Source organism: Acanthopagrus latus, chromosome 3, assembly GCF_904848185.1.
Source record: "Acanthopagrus latus isolate v.2019 chromosome 3, fAcaLat1.1, whole genome shotgun sequence".
NCBI lineage: Eukaryota > Metazoa > Chordata > Actinopteri > Spariformes > Sparidae > Acanthopagrus > Acanthopagrus latus.
Genome location: NC_051041.1, coordinates 16,159,552 through 16,175,509, shown reverse-complemented (window position 1 = coordinate 16,175,509; position 15,958 = coordinate 16,159,552). Strand labels below are relative to the sequence as shown.

The following is a 15,958-nucleotide window of genomic DNA, read 5'->3' as shown; positions in this document are numbered from 1 at the left end:
TACAGACTTTTTGATGACTTTGTTGAGCCACTGTCTCTTAACTGCATTGACTGATAACTGTCTTTGATAACTTTGGACTCACTCATCATCTAAGCAGGGGCCACACACAGCAGGGGCCATATCCTAGACTTGGTTATCTCCAATGGTCAGACCATTTCTAAGCTTCTTGTATCTGATGTTGCTCTCTCTGATCATTACTATGTTTACTGTGAGAGTGATATATCTGTGTACACAAATGTTCGAATGAGGATGTCTCAAAACGCTACATCACTGAAAGCACCAGCGACATAGTGACATGTAGTTAAAAATAACTTCAGCTATTCCCTCTGATGAAGGCAAACTTTATTAATTTTAAAACGATAAGGCAGATATATAACAGATAAAGCAGTCACCACTACAGATGCTTAACATTCTTCAATTCCACATTTTTGTGCGACTGGTCATCAATGCTTTGACATCACAACAGAACCATTTACTGACAAAGATCAAATATACATCACATCATAAAAATAAACATGAAGAACACAGCTAAGTTCGTATTATACTATATATTATACTGCATACATGACACAACAGTATTTTTATAGTTTAATTTCAGAAAACCATAAAGTAAAATAAAGTAAATGTAATTAAATGTATTTCTTTATAAATTGAATCACTTTGTAGTATATGTCTGCATTTGTATGGAACTGAACGGTATGTATTCTTTTATGACTGGCTAAACAACCACTTAAAAGCAAAGTCTTTCCCACATTATGATGTATGCAGGAATACAGTGAGTACAGATAACCCACATGTAAGACACTGCAGTTCACAACTTGATATTCAGTATATCTATGCATTTGCAAAAAAAAAAAAAAAGTTGGTTTTATGAGAAACTGCACTTTATTACAGTCACATAGGCACAGATGAAATAGTGTTCCCTTCAAACTGTATAAAACAGTGGATTTAAGGCCCCTGATGGCCTGGTGTAGCTCCACTTGACTGGACTGGGTCTCTCTGATGTTTGTGTGCTGCAACTCAATCATTGTTGACATTGTTACCAATACAGATAATGCTATCACCAAATCAATTTCATGGTCAAGAAAATGCCAGCTACACAAGATTTATACCTGAGGCTGATAAGTGTAAATGTTGTCTCTGAGTGTAATCTGTGTTTTTGCAGAATCAGACCATATCAATTATTTTCTGAGGCAATAGGATAGTATATATGAAAAATGTTCTTGCCTTTATTTATTCATTTATTCATTACTCATCTGCAATCCCTTATTTTATACTAGAACCATCCTTTTCCTAGGTCAAATTAATTAATTATGTTTAAGATACCCTGGTATAAAACTGATACAATGTGGAGACAGTATAATTTCACAAATAAAGGTAGCAGGAAGTCACCTTGATATCAAAGTAGTGACCGGTTGCTCCACTCAAGTATTTGCAGTTGCGGAAATGATGAGTTACCTGGAGCAGGTTTTGAATCACTTGTAATCTAAAACTACATGGCTTGGTGTAAGATATGCAAAATAGGATTGGCCCTACTGACAAAACCAGTTTCAGCCACAAATCTCCATATGTAACTTTTGTGAAAATTGACAAAGAGACCAGTATCGTTCAGGACACTTAGCTGGCTTTCCTGCCTCAGTCTTGGGTGCAGGACGGTCCCTCAGCTGAGGTGGAGGGACAAGCCAGAAGCTCTGCAGGACAGCCTCCAGCAGCTGCCACCTTCTCCTCTGCCCGCAGACACAGCTCCTGCAGGAAGTTGGCTGTCTCCATCATGAGGTCACTTTCATCATCTAGGAAGACAAATTATGTCTATTTAACACAATAGGGCACACCAAACTTTTAATAACACAGGAGCATGACATTCAGCACTGGCTGAAGACTTCACATTTTTAAGTCAAATGAAACAAGACACGAACATGAATCTGAGGTGGATACAAATCTGTGAATAATTGAAACACAATTAAAGTGGGCTATGAAAATAAACTGTTACAGTGGTTCAATCAATGGATGAAATACAATACAAAACTGTTTGATAGTTCCTACAGCAGTATTTCCGTATTCAAGTGTAGATTACCAACATGCAAGCTAGTGGCTCAAAGGCCCAAGCAACATAATGCAGGCTATATATCAACTGACATGGCAGGTGCCTTATGCAGTAAAGACTCCTTAATTTTAATATAATCTTGAGGGTTTGCTTTCAGTCAAATCATATATATAGTATGGGATAGCATGTCCCTGGCATGGACTCAGTGAAAACACCTCTATTCACACCTTCAGACAGGCGACCTTTGGTGACACTATGTTGCCAAAAGTATTCACTCACCCATCCAAATAATTGAAATCAGGTGTTCCAATCACTTCCATATGGCCACAGGTGTATAAAAGCAAGCACCTAGGCATGCAGACTGTTTCTACATACATTTGTGAAAGAATGGGTCGCTCTCAGGAGCTCAGTGAATTCCAGCGTGGTTCTGTACTAGGATGCTACCTGTGTAACAAGTCCAGTCCTGAAATTTCCTCACTCCTAAATATTCCACAGTCAACTATCAGTGGTATTATAACGAACTGGAAGCGATCGGGAACAACAACATCTCAGCCATGAGGTGCTATGCCACGTAAAATGACGGAGCAGGGTCAGCGGATGCTGTGGCGCGTAGTGCGCAGAGGTTGGCCAACTTTCTGCAGAGTCAATCACTACAGGCCTCCAAACTTAATGTGGCCCTCAGATTAGCTCAAGAACAGTGCGTAAAGAGCTTCATGGAATGGGTTTCCATGGCTGAGCAGCTTCATCAAAGCCACACATCAGCAAGTGCGATGCAAAGCGTCAGATGCAGTGGTGTAAAGCATGCCACCACTGGACTCTACAGAAGTGGAGACGCGTCCTCTTGAGTGACGAATCATGCTCCTCCATCTGGCAATCTGATGGACGAGTCCGGGTTTGGCACTTGCCAGGAGAATGGTACTTGTCTGACTGCATTGTGCCAAGTGTAAAGTTTGGTGGAGGGAGGATTATGGTGTGGGGTTGTTTCTCAGGAGCTGGGCTCGGCCGATTAGTTCCAGTGAAAGGAGCTCTGAATGCTTCGGCATACCAAGAGATGTTGGACAATTCCATGCTCCCAACTTTGTGGGAACAGTTTGGGGATGACCCCTTCCTGACTGTGCACCAGTGCACAAAGTAGGGTTACTAAAGACATGGACGAGAGAGTTTGGTGTGGATAAACTTGACTGGCCTGCACAGAGTTCTGACCTCAACCCAACAGAACACCTTTGGGGTGAATTAGAGTGGAGACTGAGAACCAGGCCTTCCTGTCCAACATCGGTGTGTGACCTCACAAATGCACCTCTGAAAGAATGTTCAAAATTCCCATTGACACACTCTTAAACCTTGTGGAAAGCCTTCCCAGAAGAGTTGAGGTTGTTACAGCTGCAAAGGTTAGACCAACGTCATATTAAATCCTATGGATTAAGAATGGGATGTCACTTAAAGGGATATTCCAGTGTAAATTTAATCCATGGTCTAACACACCATGACACCAAGTAAGATGAGAGATCAAGATTGAGATCAAGATCAAGAGATCAAGTTTGCAGACCGCTAGCTTACATAGTTTTAGCAACAGAAAAGACCACAGGATAACAATACATTGCAGTATTTGCCTCCAAGAAGGAACCACCATCAAAAAGCAACAGATGATGCTCAGAACAGCACCAAACTTCAGCAACAGTACAAATAGGGTCCCAGCACATAGTTTGAGGCATCAAACATCTGCTAGCTTAGCCGGATTGCTATTGTAAAGTGAAAACAACTCACCACTTCTGCAGTCTCCTACAAATACCTAAAGTTAGAAATGCTCAATTTAATTCTTTTCCCTGTCAGCTTTCGATAATAAATGTTATAAATTGGTAGGCAAAACACATATGAACTTTGATTGCATTTCCATGGAGTAATAATCATACATTTTCATCCTTGAGCTGCGGAACTTAGACCAGAATATCCCTTTAAGTTCATATGCAAGTCAAGACAGGTGAGCGAATACTTTTGGCAATATAGTGTATGTGGCCACACCCGCACATGTTGTAGGGGTTTCTGGTGTAAAAAGCTTCTGATGAGATTTTTGTGTCACTGTGTCAGAGTCACCCACACAAAGACCATGGCAAATTACCAAATACAGAATTTGTTTTTGTATTTTTTTCAAAAGAAGTGTATTAAACAACTCAGGGCTTGTTTCAGAGCAAGCATCAAACATAAAAAATACTCTGTCCTCTTAGGAAATTCATCCTTTAACTAAGTTCAGTTTGTTTTTCCTGTCAACAAAAGATGTCCGGCAAGCTGATTACTCAGAATGTCACTCACTGTCAGTCAGTTCAAGGATATCAGTTCATTTCAAACACCTCTATCTCTCAGAAATGTTCCATCACTCACTGTGTGAGGATAATATTAACCGAGTGAGTTAGTCAGTTACTCATTTAACTTGTGTGCTGGTCAACAGCAGCTTTCCAAAACATATCCACATCTTGTCTAGTCCATGGCAATGTATGTTGCTCTTATTGTAAATGTTTTTAATCTGCCCCTACTGCATGCATTTACTGCTGTTATTCTGGATATTTGAGAACTGAATATTCCTTCCCAGTAAACTCCAGCTGCTAGCAGGTAAATACTCCAACAACGTTTGGGCAGTGGGATAACAAAGTGTAAGCAGGGCAACATTTATGACACAAAGATCTGCTCCTGAATCTTCCAGAACAATCTCATATAACACAGAGAGCTCATTTTCCTCAGCACTCTGCATGGTCCTCTTCATCTTGGTTCAAGTTCTCTGAAACACATCATTGTAGATCCCTTATTTGGTTCATTTTCTGATATGTTGGTTCACCTGTAGTGAAAACTTGGGGCTCAGTTCTGAGTCTACTGGGCATGGAAGTGCCTTTAAGATGCTGTGGCCCATCTTAAAGGAAACAACTCTATCCATCACAAGTAGTAGTACAATGATTACTGTTTTCATTGTGTGTTATATTGCACACCACATACAGTACTGTGACTTCCAAAGTAAAAAAAAGATTTTAAGTGACCACTGTAAAGAGCTCAACCCTGCAACAGGCATCAGATGACTTTAGGTCAGTGTTAAAGTCCTAACATCAAACACAAGTTTCTACTATTTGCTGTTTGTTCCCTTATTATGATAGCAATAGCTGGAAAATAGACAGGAATGTTAAGAATAAGAGAGGGGGGACAACATTCAGCAAAAGGCCGTGGATCAGAATCTAATCCCAGTCACCACTACGGACTCAATCTTTTGTCAATGTGGTGTATGCTCTACCAGGTGAGCTACCAAGGCTTCCCAAACATCAGTTCAACATTACAGTTAGTCAAAAAAGGGACCCACTCCATTTCCCTGGGACCCACCTAAATGACCACCTCTGGGTCCCAGGGACTCACTCAAGAATCAAAATTGCTCCTTTAAGAAAATATAAAGAAGCTGGATCATCCAGTCTACAATATACCGGACAGGTCCTTAAAGGCACCAGGTTGCATACAAAATACGGAGAGAGTATGGGGAACAGGGCACAGACATCAATTCACAACATTGTGACTGACAAGTGTATAGTACAAAACAAGAGATGAGCACCTTTCAGTTCTTTCAATCTTGGAGTGTCTTTCTCCAGGTCAGCATCCTGCTCCTGTAGAGACCTGCACATCCTTTTATGGGTGAACCAGTGGAGTTTTTGGCATGTCAAGCTGCAGTAAGTTACCTTAAAGACATAGAAACAAAACATAACTTGGAAGAACATGGGGATAAGATGACATGAGGGTTATCACGTTCTCAGCACATGAAGGTGTACCAGTGTTGCCAACTTGGCGACTTTCTTGCTAGATTTAGCGACTTTATCATTAAAAAGCGAATAGCGACAAATTTAGCGACTTATTCTGATCATCAGGGGAAAGGCGAGAAATATATCATATTGTAATTCTCCTGCTGCTCAGAGTCATCAGTCCACAGCTCCTCTGCAGAGGTGCCAGGCTCTCTCCCCTCCCGCACGCCTGCACAGGCGGCAGGCCGGTGTGTGTGGGGGCTGAAAATAATCTCCCCCTCACTGCAACAGACACAACAAGGAAGCTCCTAGCCTAACATTAGTTAGGAAAAGAATAGTGTTATTAAGGTGTTAGTGTAGTGAACGTAGGCTAGTAGCTAAATCACTGTGGTTCTGTAATGTAATGCTAACTGTGTCCCCTCTAGTCTTTCAACCAGTGTTAGGAATTACAAGGGTTAAACTAGTTAGTAACTGGCTAGTAACTCTGAATCACTGCACACAGGAAAAACGGCAGCATGAAGCTACACATGTAGAGCAGCTGATGATGAATCAGGTCTAGTGTCCCTACCAAAGTTGAGACCAGATTTACGCCCTTGGAGGCCCAGTAAAAAATGTGAATGGATAAACTCCTGGATTCAGTATCGCCGCAGCCAAAAGAGACTGCCCTCATTATAATGAATGAGATAACTGTCATCGTCACCCGATCAATGTGAATCCAGCCTTATGATTATTGCTCCTGATGAGAAGGAAGTGCCCTGCAAATTAGTCTCTGCCACTAGTCTGACTTATGTTGTAAACCGCTTTGAGTGATCAGTAAGATACACTTAATGCAGCCCAATAGTGCCTTCGGCCACCACTACAGATGTCCCCCTATAAATACTCTTACCAAGTCCTTCTCCATCCATGCTCTCTGCGTTCACCCCGAGGAAAAAAAGGTGGAGTACCAAGGTGCATACCAACACCTGTGGTTCCCTCAGGGGGAAGAGGGCCATCCTAACAGTCATTTTTTGTTGTCCTGAATCCTAACAGGCCATGAATTGCTGCTGGATAACCATTTTGTGTCCTTGGTGGTCACAAACATTGTATCTAATGATTGATTGTTTGCACACACACACACACACATTATAAGATCAGTGGGCTAATTCAACACAGAAAGTGTGTGTGTGTGTGTGTGTGTGTGTGTGTGCGTGCGTGCGTGCGTGTGTGCGTGCGTGCGTGCGTGTGTGTGTGTGCGTGTGTGTGTGAAACCGCTGGAGGATAAAGGATAAAGGCGTGACCCATTGGATGCTTGGGCGAAATAGACACATCCTGTACTTTTGAACCACGAGGAGCAAAATAAAGGAAAAGGAAAAGATTACTCTCCCAATCAGGGTAATGATAAGGTGTCCTCTGACTTTTGGCCACATATTTAGTGTGTTAATATACTAACCAAACTGTAATATGTGTAACATACAAGTGCTACAAGATGGCAGTGACTTTTTCACAATAAAAGTCTTTTTTAGAAAGGATGGGATTTAGCAATGAAATACTAGACGACCCTCTATCTAAAATGGATACAGTAAGTGTGGGTATAATGTAGAAAAAATTAACAATGCAAATGGGAGTCGATCAGAAAACGAGCAGGCTTAGTACTAAAATATGACTGTACTTATAAAACTGAGGGAATTGAATATGAAGGATCATATAAAATATAAGCCTGCTTCTAGGCCCTGGTCACAATTTGAGGAAATGAAGTACAATACAGATGGTAGCTCTTAACAGACTTTGACTTACTGCTTTACAAAGGGAGCACCTTTTGTCTGCTCCCTTCTCCCCACATGCAGCACAGTAATCAGCATCTACAAACGCCATCTGACCTGTCAGGGCCTGGGTCAACACGGAGAATGCTGTTGGTTCATTGCCCTGGAAACAAGATGCAATGGTCTATTAAGGTAAAAACAGCGATTAAAAAAAATATGATTTCTCTGCATCCTACAGTATAACACCCGCTATCATCACCTGCACTAACAATATTCCTCCTCATTGATTACTTTTGCTTAAAGTTATATTTTTTGTACAACTAAACTTAAATTCTCTGATATCTTCTTCACTTACAATCTCTACCGGTGCAATGCTCCTCACCAGCTGCTGAAGGAGTGTGGCCTCACAGTAAGGAAACTTCTTGATGCAGTCCCGGATGAACTTCTCCTGGTACTGTGGAAAGCCATCACTGTCTCTCCCCCTCAACAAGCTAGAGCACAGAATCATTGAAGCAGGTCAAGGAAAACAGATAAATGAAATAGCACTAATCATGACAGAAAATGAGTATATTCTCTCTTTGGGTTTCTATCTATGACCCAAAGAGGATGAACTTATTAATTGGCCCTGATGGCTACTTGACCTATTGATCTAGGACAGGCTCTCTCTTTTTTATTTATATATTTGGACTTTTCTTTAGTTACTGAGTGGGGTCCCTAGATTGGATGGACACATGGTTCTTCCATATTTGTACATTTGTGTTAATTTTCATGTTAACTAAATATAGACTTAAATGTCATAAAGTTATCAATTGATCTATTAAGCATAGACTGAGGTGGAAGTCAAAGGTACATGTCAATGTCCTAAAAATGGTTAGTAAATTAGGTTAGGTATCGCAGTTTGGCAGCCTGATTTGACTTGATTAATGGAACAGTTCACCAAAAAATGGCCTTAAATGGCAGCTGGTTTTGTTTCCACCTCTTGAAGTATATTGGCAGTTATCAAACAACTTGGTTTGTTTCTGTTTCCATCTACTTATTCTACTTGGTTGCAGGCATGCATAACATAGACTTTACCGCCAGCAAAGCTTTAGAAGCCCAGTTAATTGCTCCAAACCAGTTAATAGAGATGTGCTTAATTTACATTTTGTCTTTTCTTTTTTTGCACCATTTCGAAAGTTTGCTTCAAATTTGCTTGACAAGTAGATGTAAATTGCTAGCAGGTGGAGCCCCACTGCTTAAAGCATCCATGTCGGTCATAGTAGACCCTGATGGCTCCCGAAGAGGTTAATGAGTTTTCTGGGGAAACTACAGCTTATAAATCACCATATCAGAAACAAGAAAAATGGATATAACCATGCAAGCTAACAGTTTAAGTCATACCTGGTGAATGGGTGCTATACAAAATAACACCTCCCAGCCTGGTAATACACAATCCAGACAAAAACATCTGGGTTATTTCTTCAGACTTTGGAAAGTAAATTGTTTTAAAGTGCTAAGCAGCTATGTTTATACACAAAAGGAAAAAAAAGGTCTACATTTACAGCATTTTCAGATACAAAGGGTATACCTCTTAATAACTTTTTAATCGTTTTACTATACAGTATCTTAGTGGCTCATAAGATAAGAAGTCGGCCTTTAATAACAATCCACTAATTAATGTAATCACTATAATGACTTGATGCCATCATCTATAGAAGGTGTAACCAACTGTAAAATGCTTGCGGTAAGTACTGCTGATATATTCATGGGACACACCCATTCCATTGCCTTACCTCTTGACAAGCGCATCCAACTTGTCATCTCTTTTCTGTAGGAAGGCCAGGCATTTCTGCAGCACACAGCTGATGTAGTGCATCTTCATGGCCAGAACCTCGTTCATGTCTTGTTGCTTCACACACTGCTCACAGAGCAGATCCATCACCTGGTAACACTTTTCCAGAGCTGCCACGTCAATCAGTACAGGGTTGTCCTTCACCAGCATGACTATCTGACAGATTGGAGACTTGGTTGGACAAATATTTCTGAAGAGAGCGGTTCTGAGGGCAGATATACTATATTTGACTGACGTGGAGCATCATGTCAAGTAAAGCTTATTTATAAGTGCCAATTCACAAAAAAGGTTATCTCATGCCGCTTTTCAATAAAGTCAAGGCAAGTTTTGTCATCAACAAAACATTTCTGAATCCTCATAGCAAAATCAGTCTGAATGGTAGTACTTGGAGAGCCTAATTTTTTCTGAGGTGGAACACAGTATTATCACTGATAAGGTTTTATGGGAGACACAAGGCTCATGAGCCTGTGAGCAATTGGGTATGCTTTAGCTCAAGAGCAGCCCTCACCTTGACTGGATTCAGGTTGGTGGTCATGATGATCTTGTGCAGGGGTCCTGCGAGCCTCGGCGGCAGCTTGGGCTCTCTCTCCAGTCCCTGTGGTCTGGTGTAGTACTCCAGCCTTGCCCGTGAGAAGAAGTTGTTGATCACTGTAACACAGTCATGCTGGCCTGAAAGGAGAATGTTAAGAATGTTAAGAAAGAACGGGTTAAGATGTCGAGCCTGCACCAATTAACTTGCAGTATTTAACTGTCTCACCTACAAAAGCTGCCATCTGAGCAGCAGTGCGACCCACAGAATTCACCATGTCCGTCTCTGCTCCTGCATCAAGCATCATAAAGGTGATGTCTGTCTTTCCTGCAAGATGAAGAAACACTGGTTTGATATTTGAGACAGGACAATGCACCAGCAAGGTCTAACAATATCTAACCTAAAATAATGAAATAGATTAATTTATAATAAATCAATAGAACCTTACAAAGAATGCAGCAAAATTGAGTAACACACATGGTTTTACCTGACAAGCCAGCAAACATGAGAGCAGTGTATCCATATTCGTGTTGGTTGCAATTAACATCAGCTCCGTGCTGCAGCAGCAGGCGACACAGGTCTGCCTTGCCCTTATAGGCTGCATGCATCAGTGGAGTCATACCATTCTTAAGAAATAAAGTGGGGTAGAGTTAGTATAAGTATATGTATGTCTTGTATTTACTTAAAACAGATGAAAGATTCCAACCTAACATGAATACTATATGAACTGATCTGAAAATATGTGAATTTACATCCAGGACATTATGGACATACAGTATGTTGTGACTCTCAAAAAAATGTTTTCACTCTACAGGCACTTCTTTCAAAGTGTAAGCTTATGGAAATATAAATCTTTTGGGGCCCCAGTGCAACACCTGGTATCATAACTACATGGTGGTGGTCTCTGTAAATGATAGAAATTCCATCAATATCATCATCACTGGAAATATTGTTGTAAAATTTTGAAGTAAATGATTTACTTTGACTGTGTTTACTTGAAACTGATTTAATTATTCATTTGTGAATGTGTGTGCCTTACGTCACAGACAGAAGACCTTTTGTGTCTGTTTCGTAGTTAGATGTGACTGTGTGGGCAGTGATGTGAAGCCCTTTAACCACACCTGATTCTGACAGACATGCAGTCTGAAGGACTCTGTGAGCTACATGTAGTGGCGTGATGCTATTATCAAACACCTTTGAGGGTTGCATTTACCTCTCAAGAGTCTTTTCCATATGTCTCCATCACAATGGATAACATATGTTTCAGTGACACTGCATTATGGGTCGAGGAAATGCTCTGTTGGGGGGTCAGGGGTGGGTCATCTTCATTAAGCAACATGAGCCTCCCTGTAATTTTGTATCACTTGAGCATATTTAGTGTGCATATCTTTGCACAAAAAAAGGCTCTTCACTATTTCAAAGGTCATGGTGTTGGCAGGCCGACAATTGTTGGAGGTGCAGATTTAAGGATGTAAACCTGGAGATCAGATTAAATATTTAAAAATAGGAGTTTGACAAAACTGAAAAAATCCTACCCCACTTACTATTGTTTTTGAATGTTGAAAACCACAGAGAAAGTTACTGGGATTTTTTGACCAATATGAATGACTGATTATAGAACACTAAAACTGCATAAAAACTCAGTAAAACAATTTCTTTTCTCAATTTCCATACCTCGTCCAAACAGTCGACTCGTACTTCTTTGCTTGCAAGCAGCTGGGCAGCCTCCTGTACATCACCTGTAGAAAAAAATTACTGTAAAAATGTAGCTGATGAGACCATAGAGGCAATATATAGGAAACAATAGAGGGGAGACTTAAATTGTTAAACGCTGCAAAAGAAAGAAAGAAAAAAAAATGTAATTTGGTATAGATAAATGTATTAAGGAAATGTACGTCTTTTGTTTTTTTAGACCAAAAACACTCAAACCAACAAAGGAAGAATGCACCAGAAAACAGGCAATTCTAATTATGCGTTCCAAAGTGGGAAGTTGGAGTGTGAAGACGTGTGAATTATATCCCAACCCGTCTCCATTAATCTTTTGTAAATAATTCAGCATAGGCTTAATTATTTAATCATAATTTATTCTTACCATTATAATTACATACATATACATTTTTTAAAACAAAGGTGTTTGGAAATTGCTTCAACTCCACATTTAAATTGTTCCACAGTATAACACCAATAATTGATGCAGAAAACCTTTTGAGTGCTGCACGGCCGAAGTTTTAAGATTGCTATTATTAGTAATAGTCGTAGTAGTAGTAGTAGTAGTAGTGGTAGTAGTAGCATGATGATAATAATGATGATGATAATAATACATTATATAGGAAACTAAGGTTCTATTAAACCTTCATAAATTATCATTCCATCAGTCATTTAATCTTGGAAAAGTTGTTCTTAATATATGGTTAATTTTATTCTGCATGTAGACACATTTGTCATTTTTGCCTCAGCTGCCCTGCTGTGAATACTGTCTGTTTTACACTGAAATGATCTGGCTGGATTAACTGAACACAGCCTACATCTCAGTGATGCCAAATTACAAAATTGTATTCAGTAACCTTTTTAGGAATTATTCATAAAAGACACACCAAACTACATAATTACCATGGTTTTATCTCTTAAATGTTGCAGTGGCTTCCAAATGTGAGTGAGTGCTGAATGAAAAAAGCTCTAAGTTTTACCCTACAGGCCTTCTACTCACCAGCAGCAATAACTTGCAGAATCCTTCTTTCAGATGCCGAAAGATCTCCTCTCTGAGGTGCAGCCATCCTGTCTGATTTGCTCTGAATGAGCAGTCACAGTTTACAGGAGCACTGATGAACTACAGTATACAACTGAGCCATCACTGGAACATACCACTATACCAGACACAGAGGGAGACACCTGTTTCCTGTTTTGTATAACTCAGTCACTTAACTCAATTCAAACACAAAATTAGAATACCCTTTTCTGACTAGTCACTCTGACAACTGTGTAAAATCCATAATGAAGTCCAGACTCCACTGCAATAAAGTGTCACGGCAGCCCTGGCCGCTGTGCAGCACACTGATACCCCTGAATGTGGAGCAGTTCAGACATAAAGTCAAGATTACACATTTCAAATACAGAGCTTATAAAACGTGCCTCATTATACATTAATGGGGCTCTAATGTATGTAGTTTTGTAGAAGAAATTCAAACTCAGATTTTTAACATTCATAATATTAATGAGATAATGATACAAACTTTTTCCAAAGTGAATAAACAAGCTGTTCTCAGAGGAAAGTAAGGTCCCAGAACTGTTTGAAGCTAGAAGGTGGCAGGGTCTGCCACATATAAACAAAGTATAGATTATGTTGTCCTTTATGGTCAGTTTGTTTATTCAGTTTATGCAGTCATAAAAAAGAAAAGAGCATTGGTGTTTGTTTAGTTTGTTCTTCAACAAAAAAAATACAGAGTGCTGCTTTAAGATGGCTGCTGGAGTAATGCAGTTACAATTAGCTCTCCCTTGACCAGCTAGTATGGGGTGCCGATGTAAAGTTGAGAATGGTAAAATAGACAGCAACTTGTTGCCACATTTAGCACAAAAAAAAAGTATTAAAAAAAACACGTGAATTGTTTAATGTTACTTTTGACCAGATTTACAGCAATATTTGTGAACTTTGTGATCATACTTCTCTTGTTAAAATATAATTTCAATGTTTAATCTGAATAAGAAATCTAAATCTAAATGTTAAATGTGAATAAGAAATATAAATGTTAAATTTAAATATAAATGTTAAATATAAATGTGAAATATTATTATTTTAGAATAATAATTAAATATAAATCTAAGTATTACATTTATGTTAAATCTAAATGTCATGTGTGAAACCAAATATTATAACCCCACCTGCTCTCATGCTGCCTGCCAGCATATCCAGTGACTTAGTTGGAAACATTGGTAGAGCGGCAATACAGAGTTTCAGCAATGCCTAAGCATGACAGTGACAGTAGCCCTTTTCACAGAGTCGCCACATTATCGCCGCAGCAGCCGTACGGCAATTCTCCGCATTGGTTGTTCACACAGAGCGAAGCAGTGCCGGCGTAAAGACTACTGCTGTGTGTTGGGACTTGCATTATACAAGGCCCAGTTAAGGAGTGTTTATGCAACAATAAAGGGGAGATTTAGGTTAAATTTGATTATCAATAATAATTAATGATTTGATAATTATTGATTATTATAAATAATATGATCCAATTTGCATTAGATCACCTCAGGGCACCACCCTTGAAAAAAGGAAAAGATAGCAATTTCACTAAATCAGTCTGATAAAATGTACTCAACTGTTTATAACCCTGGTTAAAAATTAAATTAATAACTACAACCAAATTAACCTTAACACCTAGTAATTGTCATGATTCCTGTTTGTGTTGTGATCTTGTATAGAACTCACATTTCTCTGGCTTCAGCTTTACCCCATGGCGTTGCAAGGCTTGGGGGACTGTCAAGCATCCCCTCCATGCTCCTTTGGAACGCAGCTGGTGCGTTCGATAGTCCAAAAGGTATTCGGACCCACTCGTAGAGTCCCCATGGGGTTATGAATGCAATCAGATGTCTTGATCCTTCAGCAATAAAGCCTTGATGGTAAGCTTTTCCCTGATCCAGGATTGAAAACCAGGCATATCCTCCCAGGGAGTCAGTGAGGTCCTGGATTCTTGGAAAAGGGTGATGGTCCGGCACAGTTTTATTGTTGAGGAGCAAGTAGTCAACACAAAGGCGTAAGGATCCATCTTTCTTTCTTACACAGATGACAGGAGCTGCATAAGGTGACTGAGACTTCACGATCCACCCTTTAACTATCAGCTCCTGGATGTACTCCTTAACTTCCCTGTAGAGGGGCTTTGGGATGGATGCGTAGGCCCTTTGAACTTGAATGTCATCCTTAGTCATGATCTCCATCTGTAGGGAGGGGATGCATCGTATGTCGTCGCTTTTACGGGAGAATGCTCCACATTCCTCGTAGAGCATTTTCTTCTCCTGTTGTTGTTCAGGGCTGAGGTGACTGATATCCACAAGAGGATGCCAGGGCTCGGAGGGAGAGGTGTTGGGAGAAGTGATGCTATTAGTCTCGACTATTGTCATCTTTCTTGACGTGGAGTCAGCCTGAAGTGACTCTGGTGCATCTGTCTCCAGAACCTTGATGACCTGTTGGATGGTTCCCAGGGCAGTTCTCTTTGGCACGGTTATCTCATGTTTTGAGTGATTGCAGATGGGCACCTTAACATAAGGTTGTCGGGTTTTTTTTTATTTCCAAGAGGCCTTCTCCTACACTTAACTGTTCTAAGGCAGTGCTTTCCTCAGCAGGTTCGTACAGAACGAGAGAAGAGAGTCAGAGGCGTCAAAGTTTGGAGGTACTCTGCACCACACATGAGCTGTTCTGCCAGGGGGGATTATAGAATGGTCTTTGCCCACTCTTACAGTGACTGGATCACAGTATGTCCAAGGTGGTGCCTGGATGAAACTCACAATGGCCTCCACCTGTTCTTCCTCTATTCCAAATGCACTGCGAAGAAGACTGATAACGGTTGCAACTGCCTCGCCAGAGGACTTCCTTCTGATGATTTCCTCCAGAACATCGGCACCTAGAAGGGGCTGAGGCAGTGGCAGCCGGCTGACTAGGAAAGGGGCCTGTATGGCGAGATTGACAGTGAGCTCAACCCATCCATTGTATGGGACAGCATGGCCAGTGACTGCATAGACGCTGAGTTCTTCCTCTAAGAGCTCAGAAAGAGGTCTCAGTCTATAATTGGGGATGTGAGTGCTAGTCCATTCTTGGTCGATTATACTCACTAGTGAGCCTGAATCAAACAGGACTGTTGCTGCATAGCCGCCAATCAAGCATGCAGGTGATGGTGCTCTGGCAGGTAAATGTGAGTGGCTTTTGTGGTATGTTTTTCTTGGGGTGACTTGTTATTTGATTGGGGATGTGACCTACTGCCTGGGACCGAAGCTGCTCACCGGTCTCTGAGTGTCCCTCCACAGAGACCGAGCCCCATTTCCCTGCACCTCGACTCGTTTCAAACA

General features: G+C 40.5%; 1 protein-coding gene across 4 annotated transcripts; it reads right to left on the bottom strand.

Annotated features, from left to right (window-relative positions):
- Nucleotides 1–324: 324 nt before the first annotated feature.
- On the bottom strand, nt 325–14,496 carry LOC119016950 (ankyrin repeat and MYND domain-containing protein 2-like). 4 transcript variants are annotated; one of them, XM_037093330.1, is made up of 11 exons: nt 14,328–14,496; nt 12,615–12,771; nt 11,582–11,646; nt 10,395–10,533; nt 10,136–10,234; nt 9,887–10,047; nt 9,320–9,534; nt 7,903–8,038; nt 7,582–7,710; nt 5,625–5,748; nt 325–1,790 (listed from the first exon to the last, which is right to left on the bottom strand). In XM_037093330.1, exons 2-11 carry the CDS (start codon nt 12,679–12,681, stop codon nt 1,636–1,638), a joined length of 1,290 nt encoding a protein of 429 aa, XP_036949225.1. In that variant the 5' UTR covers nt 12,682–12,771; nt 14,328–14,496; the 3' UTR covers nt 325–1,635. The 4 variants fall into 4 exon arrangements, 2 of the variants coding, with proteins under 2 accessions (XP_036949225.1, XP_036949226.1); XM_037093331.1 differs by having other exon boundaries at nt 7,930–8,038; XR_005074300.1 differs by having other exon boundaries at nt 1,653–1,790; nt 7,665–7,710.
- Nucleotides 14,497–15,958: the final 1,462 nt, after the last annotated feature.

Bases quoted from the DNA above. Each gene is read 5' to 3' on its own strand.
- LOC119016950 (XM_037093330.1), bottom strand. From the start codon at position 12,681: ATGGCTGCACCTCAGAGAGGAGATCTTTCGGCATCTGAAAGAAGGATT. The intron at 10,235-10,394 runs GTAAAACCATGT...TTCATCTTGCAG, and splicing joins CATGTTTGCTGGCTTGTCAG to GAAAGACAGACATCACCTTT. The intron at 7,711-7,902 runs GTAAGTGAAGAA...TCTTGTTTCCAG, and splicing joins GCATTGCACCGGTAGAGATT to GGCAATGAACCAACAGCATT.